At 41.1% G+C, this 19090-nt stretch overlaps 1 protein-coding gene across 3 annotated transcripts; it reads right to left on the bottom strand.

Annotated features, from left to right (window-relative positions):
* Positions 1 to 3632: 3632 nt before the first annotated feature.
* Positions 3633 to 18667, bottom strand: gpn1 (GPN-loop GTPase 1). Of its 3 annotated transcripts, XR_007450943.1 has the most exons (14): positions 18462 to 18667; positions 17132 to 17225; positions 16455 to 16561; positions 16136 to 16173; positions 14634 to 14712; positions 14459 to 14553; positions 13134 to 13179; positions 12885 to 13031; positions 11318 to 11400; positions 9221 to 9260; positions 9042 to 9132; positions 8612 to 8716; positions 8030 to 8207; positions 3633 to 6660 (listed from the first exon to the last, which is right to left on the bottom strand). XR_007450943.1 is itself a non-coding variant. In XM_049596654.1 (13 exons), exons 1-13 carry the CDS (start codon positions 18627 to 18629, stop codon positions 8086 to 8088), a joined length of 1215 nt encoding a protein of 404 aa, XP_049452611.1. In that variant the 5' UTR covers positions 18630 to 18667; the 3' UTR covers positions 7678 to 8085. The 3 variants fall into 3 exon arrangements, 2 of the variants coding, with proteins under 2 accessions (XP_049452611.1, XP_049452627.1); XM_049596654.1 differs by lacking the exon at positions 3633 to 6660 and having other exon boundaries at positions 7678 to 8207; XM_049596670.1 differs by lacking the exon at positions 3633 to 6660 and having other exon boundaries at positions 7678 to 8207; positions 8612 to 8713.
* Positions 18668 to 19090: the final 423 nt, after the last annotated feature.

The following is a 19090-nucleotide window of genomic DNA, read 5'->3' as shown; positions in this document are numbered from 1 at the left end:
AGCCCACTGAGGAGGAGGAGAGAGAGAGGGGAGGGGACAAGAGAGAGAGAAAGGGGGGGGGGGGGGCGAGTGAGCCGCAGGCAGAGGAGGAGAGGGAGAGAAAGAGAACAGACAACAGTGTAGGCTGAATGTCAGCGGAGGTGAGTCACTGCTGCCGCAGGCGGAGGCTTCCAGAAACTCACCTGAGAGAAAGACAGGCAGGCAAGCAGACACACAGACAGACAGACAGACGGACGGACAGACAGGCAGGCAGACGTGCCACCAAACCTTGATTCAAAACCAACAGTGCTCCCTTGTCTTCCAGAAATGTCAAAATCTGCTACCAGACTAGACTTCAGCTACCAGCACATTTTGTGTGTAGACTTTTGCACACTGAAACACTTTTTTGCACAGTGAGTGTGTTTCCTAATGTTTGATGTTTTGATTAAAATCAAAGTTTATATATACTTACAAACAATACATTTACACTTAATTTATAAAGTTAAAGTTTACAAAAGTCATTCTTAGCCTCCATCATTTCAAACTCTTCAGTGCACATTGCACGTTTTTTCGAGAACCTTTTGGAGGAAATGACTGTTGCAAAGTCTGTTTTGATGAGAATTAGGCCACTGACAATGATTACAACTCAATCATGAACAAATGTGGTGTGACACACAGCAGAGACTGTTTCGCCTGAGGAAATTCCAGGTATCCCTTCAAATACGGAGGAATTTCTATTCCTGCACCATCGAGAGTGTCCTTACAGGAAACAGCACTGAACAAAAAGAGTGGTTCTTTCAGCTGAACACACCAAATGCACTGCTCTACTCTCCATAAAGGATGTTTAAACCAGGTGCTGCAAAAACAAGGCCAGGAAAATCATTAAAGATCCCAAGCACCTTGATAACAGCCCTATTCCCCGCTGTGGTCAGGAAGAACTTCTACCCTCAGGCCACAAGGATCATAAATAAAGACCCTGCCTAAAACACCCCAATCAATCTTTTTTTTTCAGTCAATCAATTTTATTTATAAAGCCCAATATCACAAATCACAATTTGCCTCACAGGGCTTTACAGTATACGGCATCCCTCTGTCCTTATGACCGTCGCAGCGGATAAGGAAAAACTCCCCAAAAAAACCCTTTAACAGGAAAAACAAATGGTAGAAACCTCAGGAAGAGCAACTGAGGAGGGATCCCTCTTCCAGGACAGACAGACGTGCAATAGATGTCGTACAGAACAGATCAACATAATAAATTAACAGTAAACCAAAGGACACAATGAGACAGAGAGAGAGAGACAGAGACAGAGGGAGACGCTTACAACAACAACATTAATGAATATACCCCATAGACTTTTATTATTATGAAACTGTTTTAAACATACAAACTGATGGAACAGATGGACTGCATTTCACTGAAATTACGTTCTTGTGATTTTGTGTGACAAATAAATAAATAAATTAAATCGATTAATTGTATAGCACAATGTTGTGATGCATGATGCATCACCTACTTTAAACAGTTTTCATTTCTCATTGTTATGTAACATTTTGAGCCCAAATGTAGTGTGAAGACATTTTGTGTGAAGACTTTTGTTGAAACTCTGAACTCCATTCTGCCATGGATCTGGCTTTGTGCAGGGAGACACTGTCATGCTGAAAAAACATAATTGTCTAAAATATTACTGTATGTAGCATTAACATTTCACTTCACTGGAACTACAACAGACCAAGACAGCCAACTGTCGTGTGGAAGTTGGCTGCAGAGGGTTTGTGGGTGCATCCACCCAGAGCTTCTCGAGGAGCGTGGGAGTGACTGGTCCCAAACTCAAAAAGGCACTCAAAATTGAGGAGGAGGCAGAACAGGGGAGCTTCTGGCCTTGGCTCCGAAGGACGGACCTGGCATGGGAAGGCAAAGGTCCTGGTGTTAGCTACAAGGAGTGGTCGGGAGACATCTCTACCATTGCACCACCACCACCATGAGATGTCCAAGATTAATATGGTGAAACATCATAGAAGGAAGGTGTCAGGCTGACAACCTTGAAGCAGACCCAAGGGCCTGTTGGAGGTGCAACAGGCAGCAATGTCTAGCAGGTAGCCCTTTATCTGTGGTTCCATCAATTACAAGTTAAAGTCCTGCATTGAAAATATGAAAAGTTAAAAGTTTGGGCACCTGTGGTCAAAATTTCTTTTACTGTGAATATTTAAGTGCTGCCTAAACAGCTGCCTAGCACTCTGGAAACTAAAATAACTGATGGAGAAGGCTATAAGTGTTTTCAAATAGCTAGCTGTCTCCTCAGTTCATAACGTAATTAAGAAAGTTAACAGGAACTGTGGAGGTCAAGTTGAGGTCTGGAAGACTAAGAAAACTTTCTGAGAGAGCTGCTAGTAGGATTATTAGAAAGACAAATCAAACCCCCCTTTGACTGCAAGAAGATTTATCAGACTCTGGAGTGGTGGTGCACTGTCCTACTGTACAGCGACACCTGTACAAATATGACCTTCATGGAAGAGTCATCAGAAGAAAACCTTTTGTGTGTCTTCACCACAAATTTCAGTGTCAGAAGTTTGCAAAGGGACATCTAAAGAAGGAGTTAAATAGACCTTTTTGATGCAATGAACAAAGGTATGTTTGGAGAAAAAGGGTGCAGAATTTCATCTCACAGATTCCTTCAAATTTTGCAGGCAAACATTACACCATCTGTAAAAAAAAGAAAGCTGAAGATGAAGAGTGGATGGCTTCTACAACAGGACAATGATCCTTCCTAACCACACCTTGAAATCCACAATGGACTACCTCAAGGGGCACAAGCTGAAGGTGTTGCTATGGTCTTCACAGTCCCCCAATCTGCTGATTATTTTCTCCATTGATCAATTGATTATTTGCTTTGCAAAAGCAATGAAAACAGTGATAAACGATGTCACAATGACCCAGAGCCCAAAGTGATGCCTTTACAATGTTTTGTCCAACTAAGAGTCCAGACTGCAACATGATTATTAATACATTACAACTGCTTATATTATTCAAAGGAGAAGCAACAAAACTTAATATTTGTGCAGCTGGAACCATAAAATGTTTTTGCATGGAAAATATTTCAACCATAAAAATAGTTTACAATTAGTAGTTAATAGTTAATTAATCAACTGATTGGTGGATTAATTGTTTCAGCTGGACTTGTATAAAACGTTGGGTAGCTTGATTTATAACAAAACATATTTAATGAACTTTTCATTTGTTTTTTGCAAAACTCTTAATTTGCAAAGTAACTAAAGCAGTTGAATGTCGTGGAGTAGAAGTATGAAGTAGCATTAAGAAATACTCAAGTACCTCAAGTTTGTACTTAAGTAATATACTTTATGTAGTAAATGTTCTCTTAATCTTTCACCACTTCTTTTAAAAGAGTGGAGAGTGACTCAGCCGCACTTCAGTCCGACCACGCTGCCGGATTTCAGCGAGTGTGTAGGCGAGAGCGTGTTGGCAGAGTGTTGGCAGATGGTCGGCAGGCGGAGAATTAGAATCCATTCACAGAGCTCAGACATGAATGAAGACAAACACAATCGCAGCTTCTGTCAGGAGCCGCACTCAGCAGAGACAGATTAATACCACACTGATCAGAGACATCAGAAAACAAAGCAGACAACTCTGGATGCTCTTTTGATCAAAACATGGTGCATTTAATAAAGCAAGCAGTGTGTGGGAGTTTCTCTTTTAGCCTACTCTCGCTTATATAAAGGGAGTGGACAAAACAACAGAAACACTTGTCAGTTAAACACAATACAGTTCAGCAGTACCACAGACTAAATCCTCCACAGTGATCCCACAGTTGAATCAACACCAAACAGAACTTAGAACCTACATGAAGAAGGATTTATTGCAGGACTGTTTGTGATGAGACTGCAATAGTATAAGCTAGTTGTTCCTAATAAACTGCACACTGATGGACAAAATAAGAAAAAGGATCATGCAACTTTTGCAGCCACTCGCACTTTGCGACCTGCACAGTTGAGACAAAAAAAACCCCCTGTAATTCTCAAAGCACCCGCAAAGGGTGAAATGCACCCATACCTGGGCTGCCACTGCAAATACCATCCCGATGCTCCTCTGCTATTTGCACGTTTAAATTGGGTAATTTGCATATATTTGCCATAAATTGGCCCCTTTATATGCAAATGAGCCTCACTGCAAAAACAGTCCAACTCACAAAGATCAGCCAGTGTCGTCATGCCAGCTCTGGACCGCCCTCCGGTCGCTGGCTGCAGTTCATGTCATTAACCCTGCCCCCTCCATGCTAACAGATGGAATGTTGGCAAAAAGATGAGGCATGTCCAAAGTCTGGCCTGGGGGCCAATTGTGGCCCGCAGACCAATTTCAATTGGCCCTCGGCTTGATTCTCAAAATATACCATATGTGGCCCTTTACACTACAACGGTTAATAGAGCAAGATCACTTCGCATTTTCACCCTTCACCTCACAATGATAGGACTATTATACAGTTTGTAGACAAGCATCATGTAGTAATAGTTCATTAAAAGATAAAAGTGGTTGAATTTGTCTCACTTTAAAAAACAAACAAACAAAAAAAAACATTTGATGCAAGAATCAGTTGGCCCCCAGGTATTTTCACGTTGTTTTATCTGGCCCCCATTCAAAAAAGTTTGGACACCCCTGCTGTAGGTAGTTCTTATCCCATTGATCTGTGTTCAAGTATTTGTTTTTTTGATACGTTTTGTTTTGTTAATCAGTTATTTGATGCTATGAAAATAGGGGTTTGACATCATGATTGATAGCTGTGTGTGCCAATCGGTGTGCTTGCGATCAATGGCACTGCTCGTGATTGGTCGGATGGGTGTATGTACGTGAACATCACACTGCAGAGATCGCTATTACTATATGGTGACTCTCAGTGCTTGTCAAACTGAATGATGCTTCCTTGGTAGAATGCGTCCTTTCAAGTTGGGTCCTACAGAGGCGAGGCAAGACTCCTTCCTTGCACTCAAGTGAACACACATTGGAACAGGCTAGCAAGCGCTCAGGTGTATGTCACTGAAGAAGCCCCGCCTTCAATTCTGGCAAATCATGCGCAAAGAATTGTGGGTTCTAGGAAGAATTTGAAAGATCCTTGACGTTGGAAGAGTCCTTTGGCGGGATTCGATAACGTAGCCTCCTTGAAATTCGGCTGGTTAAGGATCCTTCCTTGACTTTGAGAAGCACCATCTGGTTCCACGTTGTCACCAGTGCAATATGGCAGTGGCTGTATCCAGGACATTTTGGCTTCATTTTTGTGCAGTGGCATTAAATGGGGATGCATTGTCCATCTTTATGTACAGACTAGTCTGTAATATTTCATTTTCTTTTCTCTCTGCCATTGTTCTGCCTACTATGTTCTTGGTGCAAAGGCAACACTTACAGTTTGTTGCATGATTAACTGCCATGAGATACAATATATCATCAATACAGCTAATGAGAGAATCTTTAGGGAGAATATTTTTCGTCCCTCCATCAGAGCTCTGCACACTAGGAGAATCTCTGACAAGAGTTACCTAAGCTTTCCTGAGCTGCAGCAGCTTTTCGTAAATCCTTAACTACTTTCTTTCAAACTGGTGATTTACTAAACCAGGTCGCACTATTAAATGTCTCAGTAAAACCTTAAGTAGTGTGTGGGTTGGTTGCTAGGAAATGTCGTCCAATCGAGCATCACTGTAGCATCACAAGCTAGGATAACTTCCAAAACCTAGAGTCTTAGAGACTTAAAGATACAGTGCATTCACAAAGTATTGAGAACCTTTTACTTTTCACATTTTGTGATGTTCCAGCCTTATGCCAAAATCAGTCTGCACTCAGTTCCCCACATAATGAAAACTGAATGTTTCTAAAAATGAAGAAACTGAACAACTGCATTAACAGTATTTAGACCATTTACTCAGTATTTAGTCGAAGCACCTTTGGCAGCGATCAGTGCCTCATGTTTTCTTGGGTATGACATGACAGGCAATTTGGATTTTCTGCCATTTTTCTCTGCAGATCCTTGCAAACTGTGTGGATGGGGACCATCGGTGGATGGTCATTTTCCACTTTCTCCAGAGACGCTGGCTTGGGTTCAAGTCCGAGCCCTGGCTTGGCCACTGGAGGACATTTACAGAGTTGTCACTGAGCCACTCTTGCATCGCTTGGCTGTATCCATCATCGTGCTGTTGGACGTTAAACTTTCGGCTCAGTTTTCTGTACTATGATCCGCTCAGCTTCCCCCCTACCCTGACCAGTTCCTGCTCCTGAAAAACACCCCCACTGTATGATGCCGTCACCACTATGCTTCACCATTGAGACGTTCCTGTGCAAGGGATGAGCCGTCTGACAACTCTACAATAAAGCCCAGATCACTGGAGTGTTCCAGTGATGGATGTCTCTCTGGAAGGTTCTCCATTCAACACAGGCGCTCAGCCAGTGTTATCTTTGGGGTCTTGGTAACCTCTCACGGCACTGAAACACCAAGGTGACGGTTGGCCTTCGGTCAATGTTAGGCCATTGTTGAGCATCTGTAGGCCTGGTCACTGTGGTGTGTTCCACACCATTGCCCCTTACTGACCCCACTGACTTTTGTTTTGGCTGATTCAACATGTTCAATCAGCATCAATGATGGCGGGGCCCATTGGAGAACGAAATCGCTCCTATTGGCAGTTGAGCTAAATGCACAAGAAGAGAAAAAGAAATGAAGAAGGTAAACAAACAGCTGATGTTAAGAGGGAGTGAGATCGAAACAAACTTAAAAAGGTAAGATCATTTTTCTTTAGGCATTGAGCTTTTTAGCAGAAACATTTCCTGATAACTGTGTTATTGTTCACTGCCACACAGTAAGTATGCTCTGTTTTTTTTCATCATTGGATCATGTTGTAAATACGTTATATAACTGGCATCAAGACAGTCTTCGAGTTTCCCTTTTTGAATGAGGATTACAAACTACCACGGCTGCTGGCGGAGAAAGTACATGCTGGCCACCCATCAGCTGTAGTCTCTACGGTTTGCTCATGTGCAACTTTTTTGGCCGAGACATTGTGACGTGAGGCGATACAGGAGGGGGCCTTCCTTGCTGCTTGCTCCTTGTTCCCTGAAGTCAGTTTGGTGTATCTGGGCATTTACCAAGATCCTTCTCATCCAACTGCTCTGTTTAACCAGGCTGCCAGCTTTAGGAAGAGTACTAGTTGCTCCAAACTTATTCCATTTAAAAATTATGGAGGTTACTGAGCTCTTTAGAACCATTATTGCAGCAAAATAGCCTCCCCCAGATCTGTGCCTTGACACAATCCTGTCTCTGGACTCATTCTGACCTCATGGCTTGGCCTTTGTCAGCTGTGAGACTCATGTCCAATCAGTTAAATTTACTGCAGTAGGACTCCAGTCAAGCTGTAGAAACATCCTATGATGAGCAAGAGAAATAAAAGGTACCGGAGCTAAAGTCAATGGGTAACAGCAAAGTTTCTGGCCACTTACGATGATTTCAAAATTTTCTGTTTTTGCATCTGGTATGAATGTACTGCATATCTTTTGCAAATGCAGATATTACTGAGTTTTATTCATGTCTACATACAGTACATGGAGAAATCTGTGTTTCAGTTAGTAATATCTGATTATGCTAAGCTAACAGATGTTTTTGGCAGTTAAAGTGATGGAAAATGTCGCAAATACTGTAAATTCAAACCACATTTGAACTAAAAGCTCACTTTAATTTTGTAGATCATAAATCCTTTCAGTGCTTTCACAAACAAACAACAATAGTAATGAAAAACACAAGAAATACAGAATAGAAGAGTCTTTTCCGATATAAAAATAGAAATTTTTAGAGGATGAGTGACACTGAGAAGCAGCCAATGAGCTTCACTAAATGAGCGAGGTCACCTGATCAGACAGAGGGTCTTGCTCAAAAAGTTCAGATATAGTTTCCTCTCATTTCTGAAAAGCTGAGGAAAAGTATACTGTGGTTCCACAGTATCTGTTTCAGGTGATAGTCTGTATCCCACAGAGCCAAACCTTTGGGAGGTTTTTTATTTCCTTCACCTCTATTCTGTCACTGTCTTTTTTCCCTGACAGAGTTAGATGTCAGACTGCAGAGGTCAGAGATCAGGGGTCAGCTGTCCCTCAGGCATCGCACACTTTCTGTTTCGGACCTGGACCACCTCTTTCCTCTCCTTTAGGAAGTTTCCAAAGGCATCAGTCTCTTTACTCTCCTCCGTTGCTGAAAAAAAAAATCCTTCGTTTACAGTTGTATTAAACAGTTCAATCATGTAATAGTTTTCTCTGTGTTTTTTACAATATGTGCATTTTTTACAGTGTATATTTGAGTTTTATATATTATATATTGTTGGTGTAGTTTACAGCATATATGTGTTCTCCAGTGTATATGTTTGTTTTTATAGTGTATGTGTTTTTTTAAGTGTGTATTTGTGTTTAATACAGTGTAATTTTTACAGTGTATATCTGTGTTTTTCAGTGTACATGTACATTTTTTACAGTGTATGTTTGTTTTTTTACTGTGTCTATTTGCGTTTTATATAGTGTATATGCATTTTTTAAAATGTATGCATGTATGTTTTTTAACAGTGTATAAATGGGTGGTTGGGGTGGGTTTTCTTTTCTTACCAATGTGGTCAATATCATCTGTGTCGCTGTCCACCTCCTCCTCCTCTTCATCAGGGTTACCACGTGTCATAATTAGGTCACTAGGCCCAGCTATGTCAGTGTCTTCTGTGGACAGGAAGTCAGCGCAGTTCAGTGCTACAAACTTGGTGGATTTTTACAAACAGACTTTTATCAACCATCCCATCATCACCTTCCTCTTACTATTAAGATTTTCATGAAACTTGATACTATTTATGGTCAGTGTTTTTTAGCAATAGCCATTCAAGGTATCTACTTTTGAACGTATCTCTTCATATGGTAGTTTTCATCGTTCATGCACTGGAGTTAGATTAACTTCGCACACATATGATGGATTGAGGGAGGAACAAGACCTGTCAAATAAAGTATCACCAGTAAATACCATTTTGTTTTCAGTATAAGCTGGTTCTACCTGTTGAAGGTGTGGTCGTCATGTCGACTGCTCCCAGGTCCTTCCTGAGCCGCTCCAGTTGCTCCTGCTGCTTCTTGTTTTGAGCTTCCACCTGATGGGCAGGAAGTCAGTTAAAAGATGGAAACGTATGAGTACAGACACTTAGAAACAGGAGACAAAAAAGGGAGAAACACACTCACCAGCTTTTTGCGGAGTCTTTCATATTCAGGTCGATACTCCCTGAAGAAGGAGGAGGAAGACTCAGTTTATCACACAAACTTGTTTCCTTCATGAGAAGAGAATATATCAATGCTATGATAACTGCATGAAGGCGTTTTAAGGTGGAACACAGCATGAGGATAAATCTTAAACAGAAGACTGATGAAAAATAACTTTTTTATTACACTATGGACCATCTACAGTCATTTTAGTGTACCAACATGTGTGAGGTTCCACACGGCTCAATCCTTGGTCCTCTATTTTACATTTAGTTGCTTCCATTAGACTTTATCATAAGAACAATAACATCAACAATGACTTCAGCTATCATAATTGTGCAGATGACACCCAAAGTTATCTTGTCATCTGTCACTGAGTGCTACAGTCACATAGGTTCTCTCTCCAAACTTTCTTCATCTGTATGCAGACAAAACAGATAATTGTGCACACACAACTGACACATCCTCTCTCTGTACCTGTTCTTTTTCATCTACATTCACACCGAGCTGCATTTCTCCAACAAACCAGTCATTGTGTCTACCTGAGTTAGATACATATAATTAGACCCATTAAGCTGTAGTATAGATGGAACTGCAGACTTGGCTTATGAAATGAACCCACACTGTGAACTCTGGTTGTGTTATGCCTGTATTTGTAGCTGTACTCTCAGGAGAATTAAATGTGTAGGTGACAGCCTGTATGAAGGAATGAATTGATCAAACTAGGATGTTTAGAAATGGAGTTGGGTTTATTTCTGGTTTTGCCGGTCCAAGCTGGTGTACGAGCTTAAACCGGTTAGACTTAATGCAAACTGGCTGGGCCGACATTTGTCACATTGACACGTTCAGGCAAATTAAAAAGTAGCCTACATCAGCCTACAGCTGTGCCAACAGCGTCACAGCACTAAATCCAACTTGTATTACATTAGTTATCAGCAATATGCCAAAATGATGACCATAATATTATGTTTGTTTATAAACGGACTACCGACTACAGACTACAGTGTCTGACGGGCCATGAGCCCAGCTACAGCAACATAACAAAGATAAAATATCAGTAAAGGTAAAAGGGGCAGAGTTGCACACGCTGTGCTTGTTTACAATAACGTTCAAGTGTTTTGGGGTGATGAGGAAACACAGCAGAGTCTCCCACGAAAATTAAAAGTGCACCAATATGGCAACATTTTAGATTTGAAGCCAGGAAAAAGGCGTCCTAACTGGCTGCAGTCCAGCCAGTGCACTGTTTAGAACTCAACTTTTGTCAGATGGCCTGTTTCTATTTATAGCCTACCCATTGCAAACTTTGAAGAACGGCTCATTCATGAAATTGCATTTAGGAATTATCTAGATGATACCTCCTTATTTTACTATTAAAACCAACCAAAGTGTCAGCTGGCTTGAGGGGGATTGCAGGGAGTTCAAAGTTTCTGGTGAGCAGAATGACTACCACTAATAACAAGCTAGGCTACCTGCTGTTGGCTACACTGTGTGTCATTTCCAGTAAATGACACAGTATTAAACAATTGTTTTCTGTTTAAAAAGTAACGTTACAAAACCCTAACCCTCACCCATCTTTTAAGTGATGACATATCCAGTCTGATCTGGAGTGCACAGCTGATAGGCCTGTTTGATTTGTTTACACGACGTGACAGAAGTGCATATTTTGAGTATTCAATGTGGACGGAGAGCTTCGAAGTTATGGGGTGCAATGTGATAATAGTTGGACACTCTTTCCTGTTAGGACACAGTGTTATTATGTTCCACTCAGGAGTAGCTGCGAGTCAAGTGCGTAAAATTCAGTATACCAGTCCGGTCCAGCTCTTAATATTAGACCAGTTTGAAAAATTATACACCGAACCAACCCTTTTTAGAGAGTCATAATGTCAGATTGGTAACATTAATAGCCCACCCTAACATGATCTGACATCAACTCCTCCATGTTTGAGAGAAACATGAGGTGTAAAGACCAGAGGTGAGGAGCTGTGTTAGCGCATCTGAATACAAAGAATGTGACAAAAAAACATCTGTGATGAAAGAATGAACCAAATTGAAAAATAGTTTACAATTGTTTTAACTCACCTCTCATACTCTTCAGCAGCATCCTCCACCTGAACGAACAGCTCATCCAATCCGTTTCCTGTCACTGCGGACACGCCCACCACCTGCAGACACAGAGACAACACTGTCAAGAGGGGTGGACCTTTAACACTGGGCTCTATTGACTTTTATTTTCCTCAACTTGGCTCTACTGAGAGTGAACATGCTCATGAGTTTTTGTTTTATTTTGTCCTTATATTTTCCCTGATCAGCGATAGGAATGCAGGCATTCATTATAAGGATGCAGAAGCTGTGGTAGAGGTTGTTAAAAGCAGTTAATCTAACATTTGTCATGTTGATCAAAGACACGTTACTGAAAGAATTGTTATTTATCCAAATGGAATTGCAAGAACCCGCACAGCTGCAAACTTCTCATCCGCACAGTGCCATTCTCTTGTGACTATTTTTCATCAATGTAGGTATTCAGCTAGCAATAAAGGGAGATGATGTCACTTTTCTTAATCCTCCCTATACAGCTCTGATTGGTCGACTGTGTCACAACCTGGCGGACATAGCTGTCCCTGAGCACAAGACCAGATCTATATGAATCACTAAACAAACTACAGATGTGGCTGTTGACGCAGGGATTTGGAACCATGCTAGCTGTTTATACAGTTTAAAGGACAACTTCGGTATTTTTCAACCTGGGCTCTATTTCCCCATGTGTATGTGTGCGTATGATTCATGGGTACCACTTGTTCTAAAATTGGTTCAGTATTGAGCCGTGAAACAAGCTAAAACTGTAAAGGGGTGTAAATGCGTCCCGTATAAAAGTGCTTTTTTTCGCTAAGTTAGCATGCTATTTACAGAGATAGCACTGGCAATCTGAACCGGTCAGTGGTGAAAAAAAACACACTTCACACACACATACTCACTTACAATACCAAGTGGGGACAACTTCCGCCTTTCTGCTCCAACACTGACTGACAGCTGACTCCACTCATTCACACTCACCACTGCCCCAGGGCCGCTACCATATACTATTTACAGAGATAGCACTGGCGATCTGAACTGGTCAGTGTTGAAAAAAAAACACTTTTATACGGGACGCATTTGCCCCATTACCGTTTAGCTCGTTTCGCGGCTCAATACTGAACCAATTTTAGAACGAGTGGTACCCATGAATTATACGCACACATACACATGGGGAAATAGAGCCCAGGTTGAAAAATACCAAAGTTGTCCTTTAATCTGATCCCCGGAAGTCAACCCCCTCCAAAGAGGACAGCCGCGCAACATAGATTACCATAGTGATCTATCCTGGTAAAAAGTGAGCCAGCTTCGTAACACAGGGAAATCTGAGTTAAGACCAAAGGTAATTGGTTAGCCTGCTAATTTCACTTTGTGTAACAAGCCCCAAATGTTTGAGTGTAGATGAAGAGCTTTACGAAAATGCCCTTGAAATGCTGGTGTAGATGCACATCATCCAGGGTTTTAAATATTAGACAGTTAGTATGGATTTACTGTGAGTTGTCTAAATATAATTGGCTATGCAGGAAATCTTTCTTGGTTCAGCCTCTTGGTCTGTGTGCAGTGTGCACCCTCTTACCCTCAGGTTGGTGTAGAACTCGTCCAGCACCAGACTCATGGAGCGTGTCAGGTTGCTGACATAGGAGGTTTCCTGGTTCAGAGCATCCTGAAAAACCTCAAAGTCCTGCATCCACTCCACTGCAAAGCTGTGGTCAATAATGTCAGTCTGTAAAAACAACACAAGAGAAAGCATAAACAAACTAGCAGCAACTCCTTGTTAAAATTCCACCGCAAATCAATTCAAACAGCAGACAGGAAGTGACCTCACCTTGTTCATGACAACAATGAAGGGCAGCTTGGTCTTGTAGAGAATGCTGAAGAAAAGAAACATCAAGTGAGATAAAGAACTGAAACCAGAACTGCAGAAATATTTTGAGACATGTCAGCTGTGTCACAATTACACGCAGTAGGTACTGATTCTATGCAGGTTTTGGGTCTGGAGTGTGGTCACATTGGAAAAGTTACTTCCCGATAATAATGATATTATCGGGAAGCCTAAGTCACGCTAAATGATATCAGTATATGTTTAATGTCTGTGTGTTCACATTTCACTGAGCAATGAAGAAGGAAAAGAGGGAGATCTTTTTAATCTATTAAACCTCCTGCAGTATCTTCTGTCTTTCTCTTTTGGTTGAATGAGGATTAGGTGAAGTTTAAGTGAAAGTATCTTTCTGAAGTCACAGTTTTATTAATGTGCTTTATGTGCTGCAAGAATTGTTTCATCCCCTTATAATACAGACCACAAACAGTAAATAGTTTCTTTTTTATTAACTATGAAAACACTATACCCTGAAGAATTAATATAAAGCACATCCTGTATGCAGTTAGTGTGTAGTATGGAACTGCAGCTCATCAGTTTTATCTTATCTGCTCTTTTAGCTCCCTCTATTGGAGACTGAAGTAACTGATGTCAAACACTATCTCACTGCCAAGTGTTTTGATCTATGTATGCTTTAGTGTTATCTAAAAATGGAAATACTTAAGTTAAGGCCCTGACAGACCAAACCAACATGAGAGGACTAGCGGCAACGAGAGCCCCCTGCTGCACTGCTTCACGTTGCCATGTCTCAGCCAAAAAGTTGGTCAAAAGGCCAACTAGAGCCAACAAGGGCCAACGGTGCGGGACGTACCCCAGCAGATGCTCACCAACAGCCTGACTTTGACTGACAGCCGATCATCAGCTTGGTGTGTCAGGGCCTTTACACATTACTGAAAACACTGGCGATTAATTTTGCAGGGAAAAAAACTAAGAAAAGTTTAATATCTGCATTTTACATATTAAAGATAATATAAATGATCTTAAGATGATTGTGTTATGATCTGAAGAATCAAGTGTTGTTCTACCCTGTGGTGTTCTGAAAATGTTTTTACGAACAGATCAGAAATTTCACATTTGTGGTCGTCTGACTGCTTGAGTTTCTTGACACATCTGACTTCTTTTAGTGATGTCACCGTGTTCATACATTTTACATAATTGGTGCATACAATGTTATTATAACTGATAATAATTACGAACGGAAATCCAAAAATAACATCCTAGTGTAAATAAGACAAATTTTATTCCCCCTGCTGAGGGTGACTTAAGTCTGGTACCTGCAGGCGTACAGCATGTTGGACATGAATGTGACAGGGTTGACGCTGCGGGATGTGTCCATCACATAGACAACGACACAGGGGAAGGACGAGGCCTGAAACACACGTGGAATATAAATTATATAATATATTGTCAATAAAGGAGAGCAATCAGAAGCCCAGCGTGCAGACCCACCAGAGCCTCTGTGATGATGGTTCCAGACGCAGACCAGGTGAAGACTTCAATTTGACCCGGGGTGTCAATCAACACGTACCTGCAGAGGTCAGAGGTGATCAGACACAACAACACAAGTAGTGATAAGCTTAGTGTAAACACAGAGTGATGAATGTAGAGGAAGAGGAGTCGTCCAGCTGAGTGAAGGGAGTTTGGTTTTGGCGCTGCCAGACTGACAAGAGCATTGCTTTTCACTTACATGAGCAACACAGCAGGTGGAGAGGGACAGGTGGGTGCTATGGAGGGCAAAGTTCAAGTCAGTGACCTGCTGGTGCTTTTGGGTGAAGTTAATTTAAACAATGTCTACAACTTCTTTTTTTCATATTTTATCTGTCACAAGAAGATAATTTAAGATATTTTACAATGAAAACTTAGACAACAAACATCAACAAAGCACTGAAATAGAATTTTTTGTAACTTTGTTATTGCTTTGTTCTCAGGCAACCTGTATTATTTTACAAAGATGAAGGTCACATCTTAACACCACTTATCCATATAATTTCCAGCACTGCTGGATGAGCATGAGGGCATCTATTTTAACGCAAGGTATGAAGAAAAGATTTCCCTCAATATCCTGGAATTTGCACGTTTTAAGCCAATCATACAGAATGCCAGCCCTCCTCTGATCTTGCTGCATTTACCTCTGGTTCCTGTTTTACTTTGACGTACAGAGGACTGTGCTGCTTACACCTTCTTTAGTGCTTTTTTTTTTAAAAATTACAGCACCACTTTTATAACTGTATCTCAGCATGATGGTGAAACACAGAAAACACAAACACATTCTTTGAAAACACAACCCCACGAGTTCCACTTGAAGGCAGCATAGGACCTGGAAGGCAGGAAAAAAAATTGCAACATGGTAACCAATTACACCCATGGTCATGGGTTTATAGAAAAACTAGAATTATCCCCCCCTGGCAGTTGTATGCCTCCACAAATAAGTCAAGTTGCAGTTACAGATTGCATCCATGTCTGTGAAAACATGCTTCCACCAAAATCAAGTCAGTTCATCGCTGAGCTCAAGTGAACGTTTGTGCCAAATTTGAAGAAATTCCGTCAAGGCATTCTTGAGATATCACATTAACAAGAATGAGACGAATGGACAGACAGACAACCTGAAAAGACAATGCCTCTGGCCACAGCTATCGCCAGTGCGGAGGCATAAATAAAACAATTTGCAGCCAGCCATTTTACTGTTGGAAAACCAGTCGGATGCTGAACCCACACAGATCAATTGTACAACCACAAAGACAAACAGGAAAGTGTCATTAAAGAGTAGGATGAGGATGGAAATGTCCACATGGTCAATAGTAGATGTTGGCAGCTTCATAGTGTTCAGTCAAGCTTTACTGTCACCCAGAAAGCCCACTCTGCTATACAGAGACATCACAGGTACGAACAGAACGACACTGACGGCACAAATAGCACTTATAATGTGGGGAAGCACACAGGCTGATACTGACCGGTGATTCTGTTGCTTCTTCTCTATGAACTGCATCACCTGAGGAACATAAACACACACTTATTACATCATCATCACAGCTTGTTCAGTCCGCTGTTTGTCATGATTACTTCAGAGTTTGGGTTTGAATGGTTTAGTACTTTGGTTTACATTTTCATTGCTTTAGTCTAAACATTTAAGACCTTTAAAGCGAACTAAAGCTTTGGGCTTTTGGGACTATTCAGGACTTTGGTTAAGGTATTTCAAACAGTCCAAAGTTTTTAGAGTTTAGATCTATGAGTTAAATGGTTCAATGCTTTGGAAGAGTTAGACTGAGTCACCTGATCAAAGCGTGTAGCAAACAGGTTGAGTGATGTCACTATGCCTCCGTTTGGTCCAAGGCCGTACTGCTTCATCACCTCCTTGTAGTTCACAGTGTCCCTGATGTCTGGAGGAAAGAGTACAGACAGACTGAAGGCTACAGAGAGCAGGAGGGACAAAGAACTGCACACTGTCTGGCTGGACCAACTCTGAATGACTCTAATAAAACCTCCATAGAGTGGCACTTTCTACTGCAGAAAATCACCAATAAACGCTTCCAAAGACAACCAGACGCGCTCGAAATATGATCTGAAATCGGGGAGAATCTTACAACAGCAATAAGTTCCTGTTTCCCTGATGTTAGCATGTGGCTCTACGCAGCAGTGTAGGCTACGTAATCTAAACGCTTACAGTAACATGACTGGAGCAGATCACCATATAAAGAATTTCAGCACACTAAGATGTCAAACAGTAGATAGAGTAGAAAAAAATGGAAACAGAGTGTTCAGATCAGCAGAAAACCTGAGGTTGTTGCTCACAGGGATTACTTCTACATATGCTTACTATATCATTTAACTTGCCACGTTCAATCTGAACATCTGACATTGTAACGCCACTATACAGACACAGTATGTAGAAAAGTATAATAGTTCCCCTTAAAATATATGTTGTGTCCATAAAATAAACTAGTCCTTACCGATGTTTGCAGGGAAGGGGACTTCGTGGACAGCAGGGTCCAGGTTAATGACATATGGAGGAGCTTTACGAGTGTGAAGGTGAGCAGTCAGCCTCTGGAGGAAACAGAACAAAACAGATCCGAATAGAGCTATTGTACATAAGAGGCATAAAGTTGTGTTATTTCTGTTCAATATAAATTTTTACAGAGGCATAAGTATCACAGATGTGCGTTACCATTCTTTCCAGTAGGGATGCATGCCACTGGATTTTTTTGGCAACATCCGATACCGATATCGACATATACTTTTACCCCACCTAATTTTACTCTAGTCTCTTCTGTAGTAGAATTATCATCATATTATGCATGCATACTCTTATCATGATGACCAGCTGATGGAGACATGATATATAGAACCCCTTCCAGTGTATGTAATAATCATTCATTGTGCAAAGTAAGAGGAAGCATGTTTGCAGATTGAAAAGTAATAAGATTATATTCATTTTAAAGCCGATATTGGCCGATACCAATCACATGCTGACATTATCGCGCATCCCTACTTTCCAGCTGAAACAAAATTTTTATTAAGTGATGACTGTCTGTGGGTTCTGCCATAATTGAGTTAAGTTTGTACGTTAATTAAATTTAGACTAAATCCAACATGTCTTAAATTTCAGCTCTCACCTTTTCGAAAATAAAAATTATTTTAAAAAAATATTTAAAAATAATGAGAATAAAAAGAAATTATTAGATAATAGAAACTATAGAAATTATTATAGTAAATAATTTTTCTATTTTTTTTTAATTGCTGCAATGGTAAAACTGAGTTCTTTAGCTTCAGATGCAATGTTAGAAATCACTAACAATCTACATTACAAAAAACACGTCACAAACGTATAGTTTCTTTTTGTAAAGTCTCAGTAATTTCCTGAAACAGCTGCTCACTGGAGTTTTTAATCTAGATGAGGAAATTGTGCATTTGTTGGAGACTATTTCAGCGGCGGATTAATCCACAGTTGGAGCAGCAGTGAGTCTTCGTGGCAGCAGGCACACAACAGTTGTTAGAGACACTGACATTTGGTTTGAGTCTTTGGTACATTAATCTGATACGTACAAATGATGGTTATTACTTAAGAGGCTGTAGCTTATATTATTCTACAATAACTTATATAGCTAATAGTACGCAAGCTTGCAGCAGAACACGTTACTGTGATTAAACTCTATTTTCCATCACTTGGAGCAGAACAGTTTTTTAAACAGCCTCGGAAACAGTTTACTTTCTCAGCTTGTTACCTGTCTAAAGAAGCTAACTCATGCAGTTAGCTACCGTTAGCCACACTCGCTGACTGACCTGAACGAAGGTGGTTTTCCCGGACCCCGCCATGCCCAGTACGATGAGACACACGGGTTTGTCTCGGGCAGTAGGTCCCGGTGCCCCGCTGTCTTTTCCCGCTGCTGAACTCCCCTGATTTTCCATTAAATCCTCCTCAGCACCGGGACACTGTGCCGCGGCTGCCATGTTGTTGGATGTTGTGGGGACCGGCTGCCGTAAAGGTACCGGGACTGTCGTAAAATGTGACGCTCGAGGAGGAGGCGGAGGAGAAGGAGGACGAGGAGATGGTGAGGCAGAGGGAGAAGTGCACACTAACGTTACACAATATTAATCGCTAGAGGGGGACCAAGGCTTTGTATAAAAGCTTGTAATAAAGCTTATGTAGGGTGAAGAGTAGGACAGAGTGATATTTTAAGAACTTGTTATGGTTCTCTGCTGTATTTCTATAAATAGTGGGGTGGCTTAGGTCAATATATCACAACAATCGTTCATTTTGTGGTGAAAGCACAAAATTTGGTACATGTGTTGGTGGATATTCATTCATTCATCTTCTAACCGCTTCATCCTCTTGAGGGTCGCGGGGGGGCTGGAGCCTATCCCAGCTGACATTGGGTGAGAGGCAGGGTACACCCTGGACAGGTCGCCAG

This window comes from Epinephelus fuscoguttatus, linkage group LG2 (assembly GCF_011397635.1).
Source record: "Epinephelus fuscoguttatus linkage group LG2, E.fuscoguttatus.final_Chr_v1".
Classification (NCBI taxonomy): Eukaryota; Metazoa; Chordata; class Actinopteri; order Perciformes; family Serranidae; genus Epinephelus; species Epinephelus fuscoguttatus.
The sequence above is the reverse complement of the archived record's forward strand: the minus strand, read 5'-3'. Positions and strand labels throughout refer to the sequence as shown.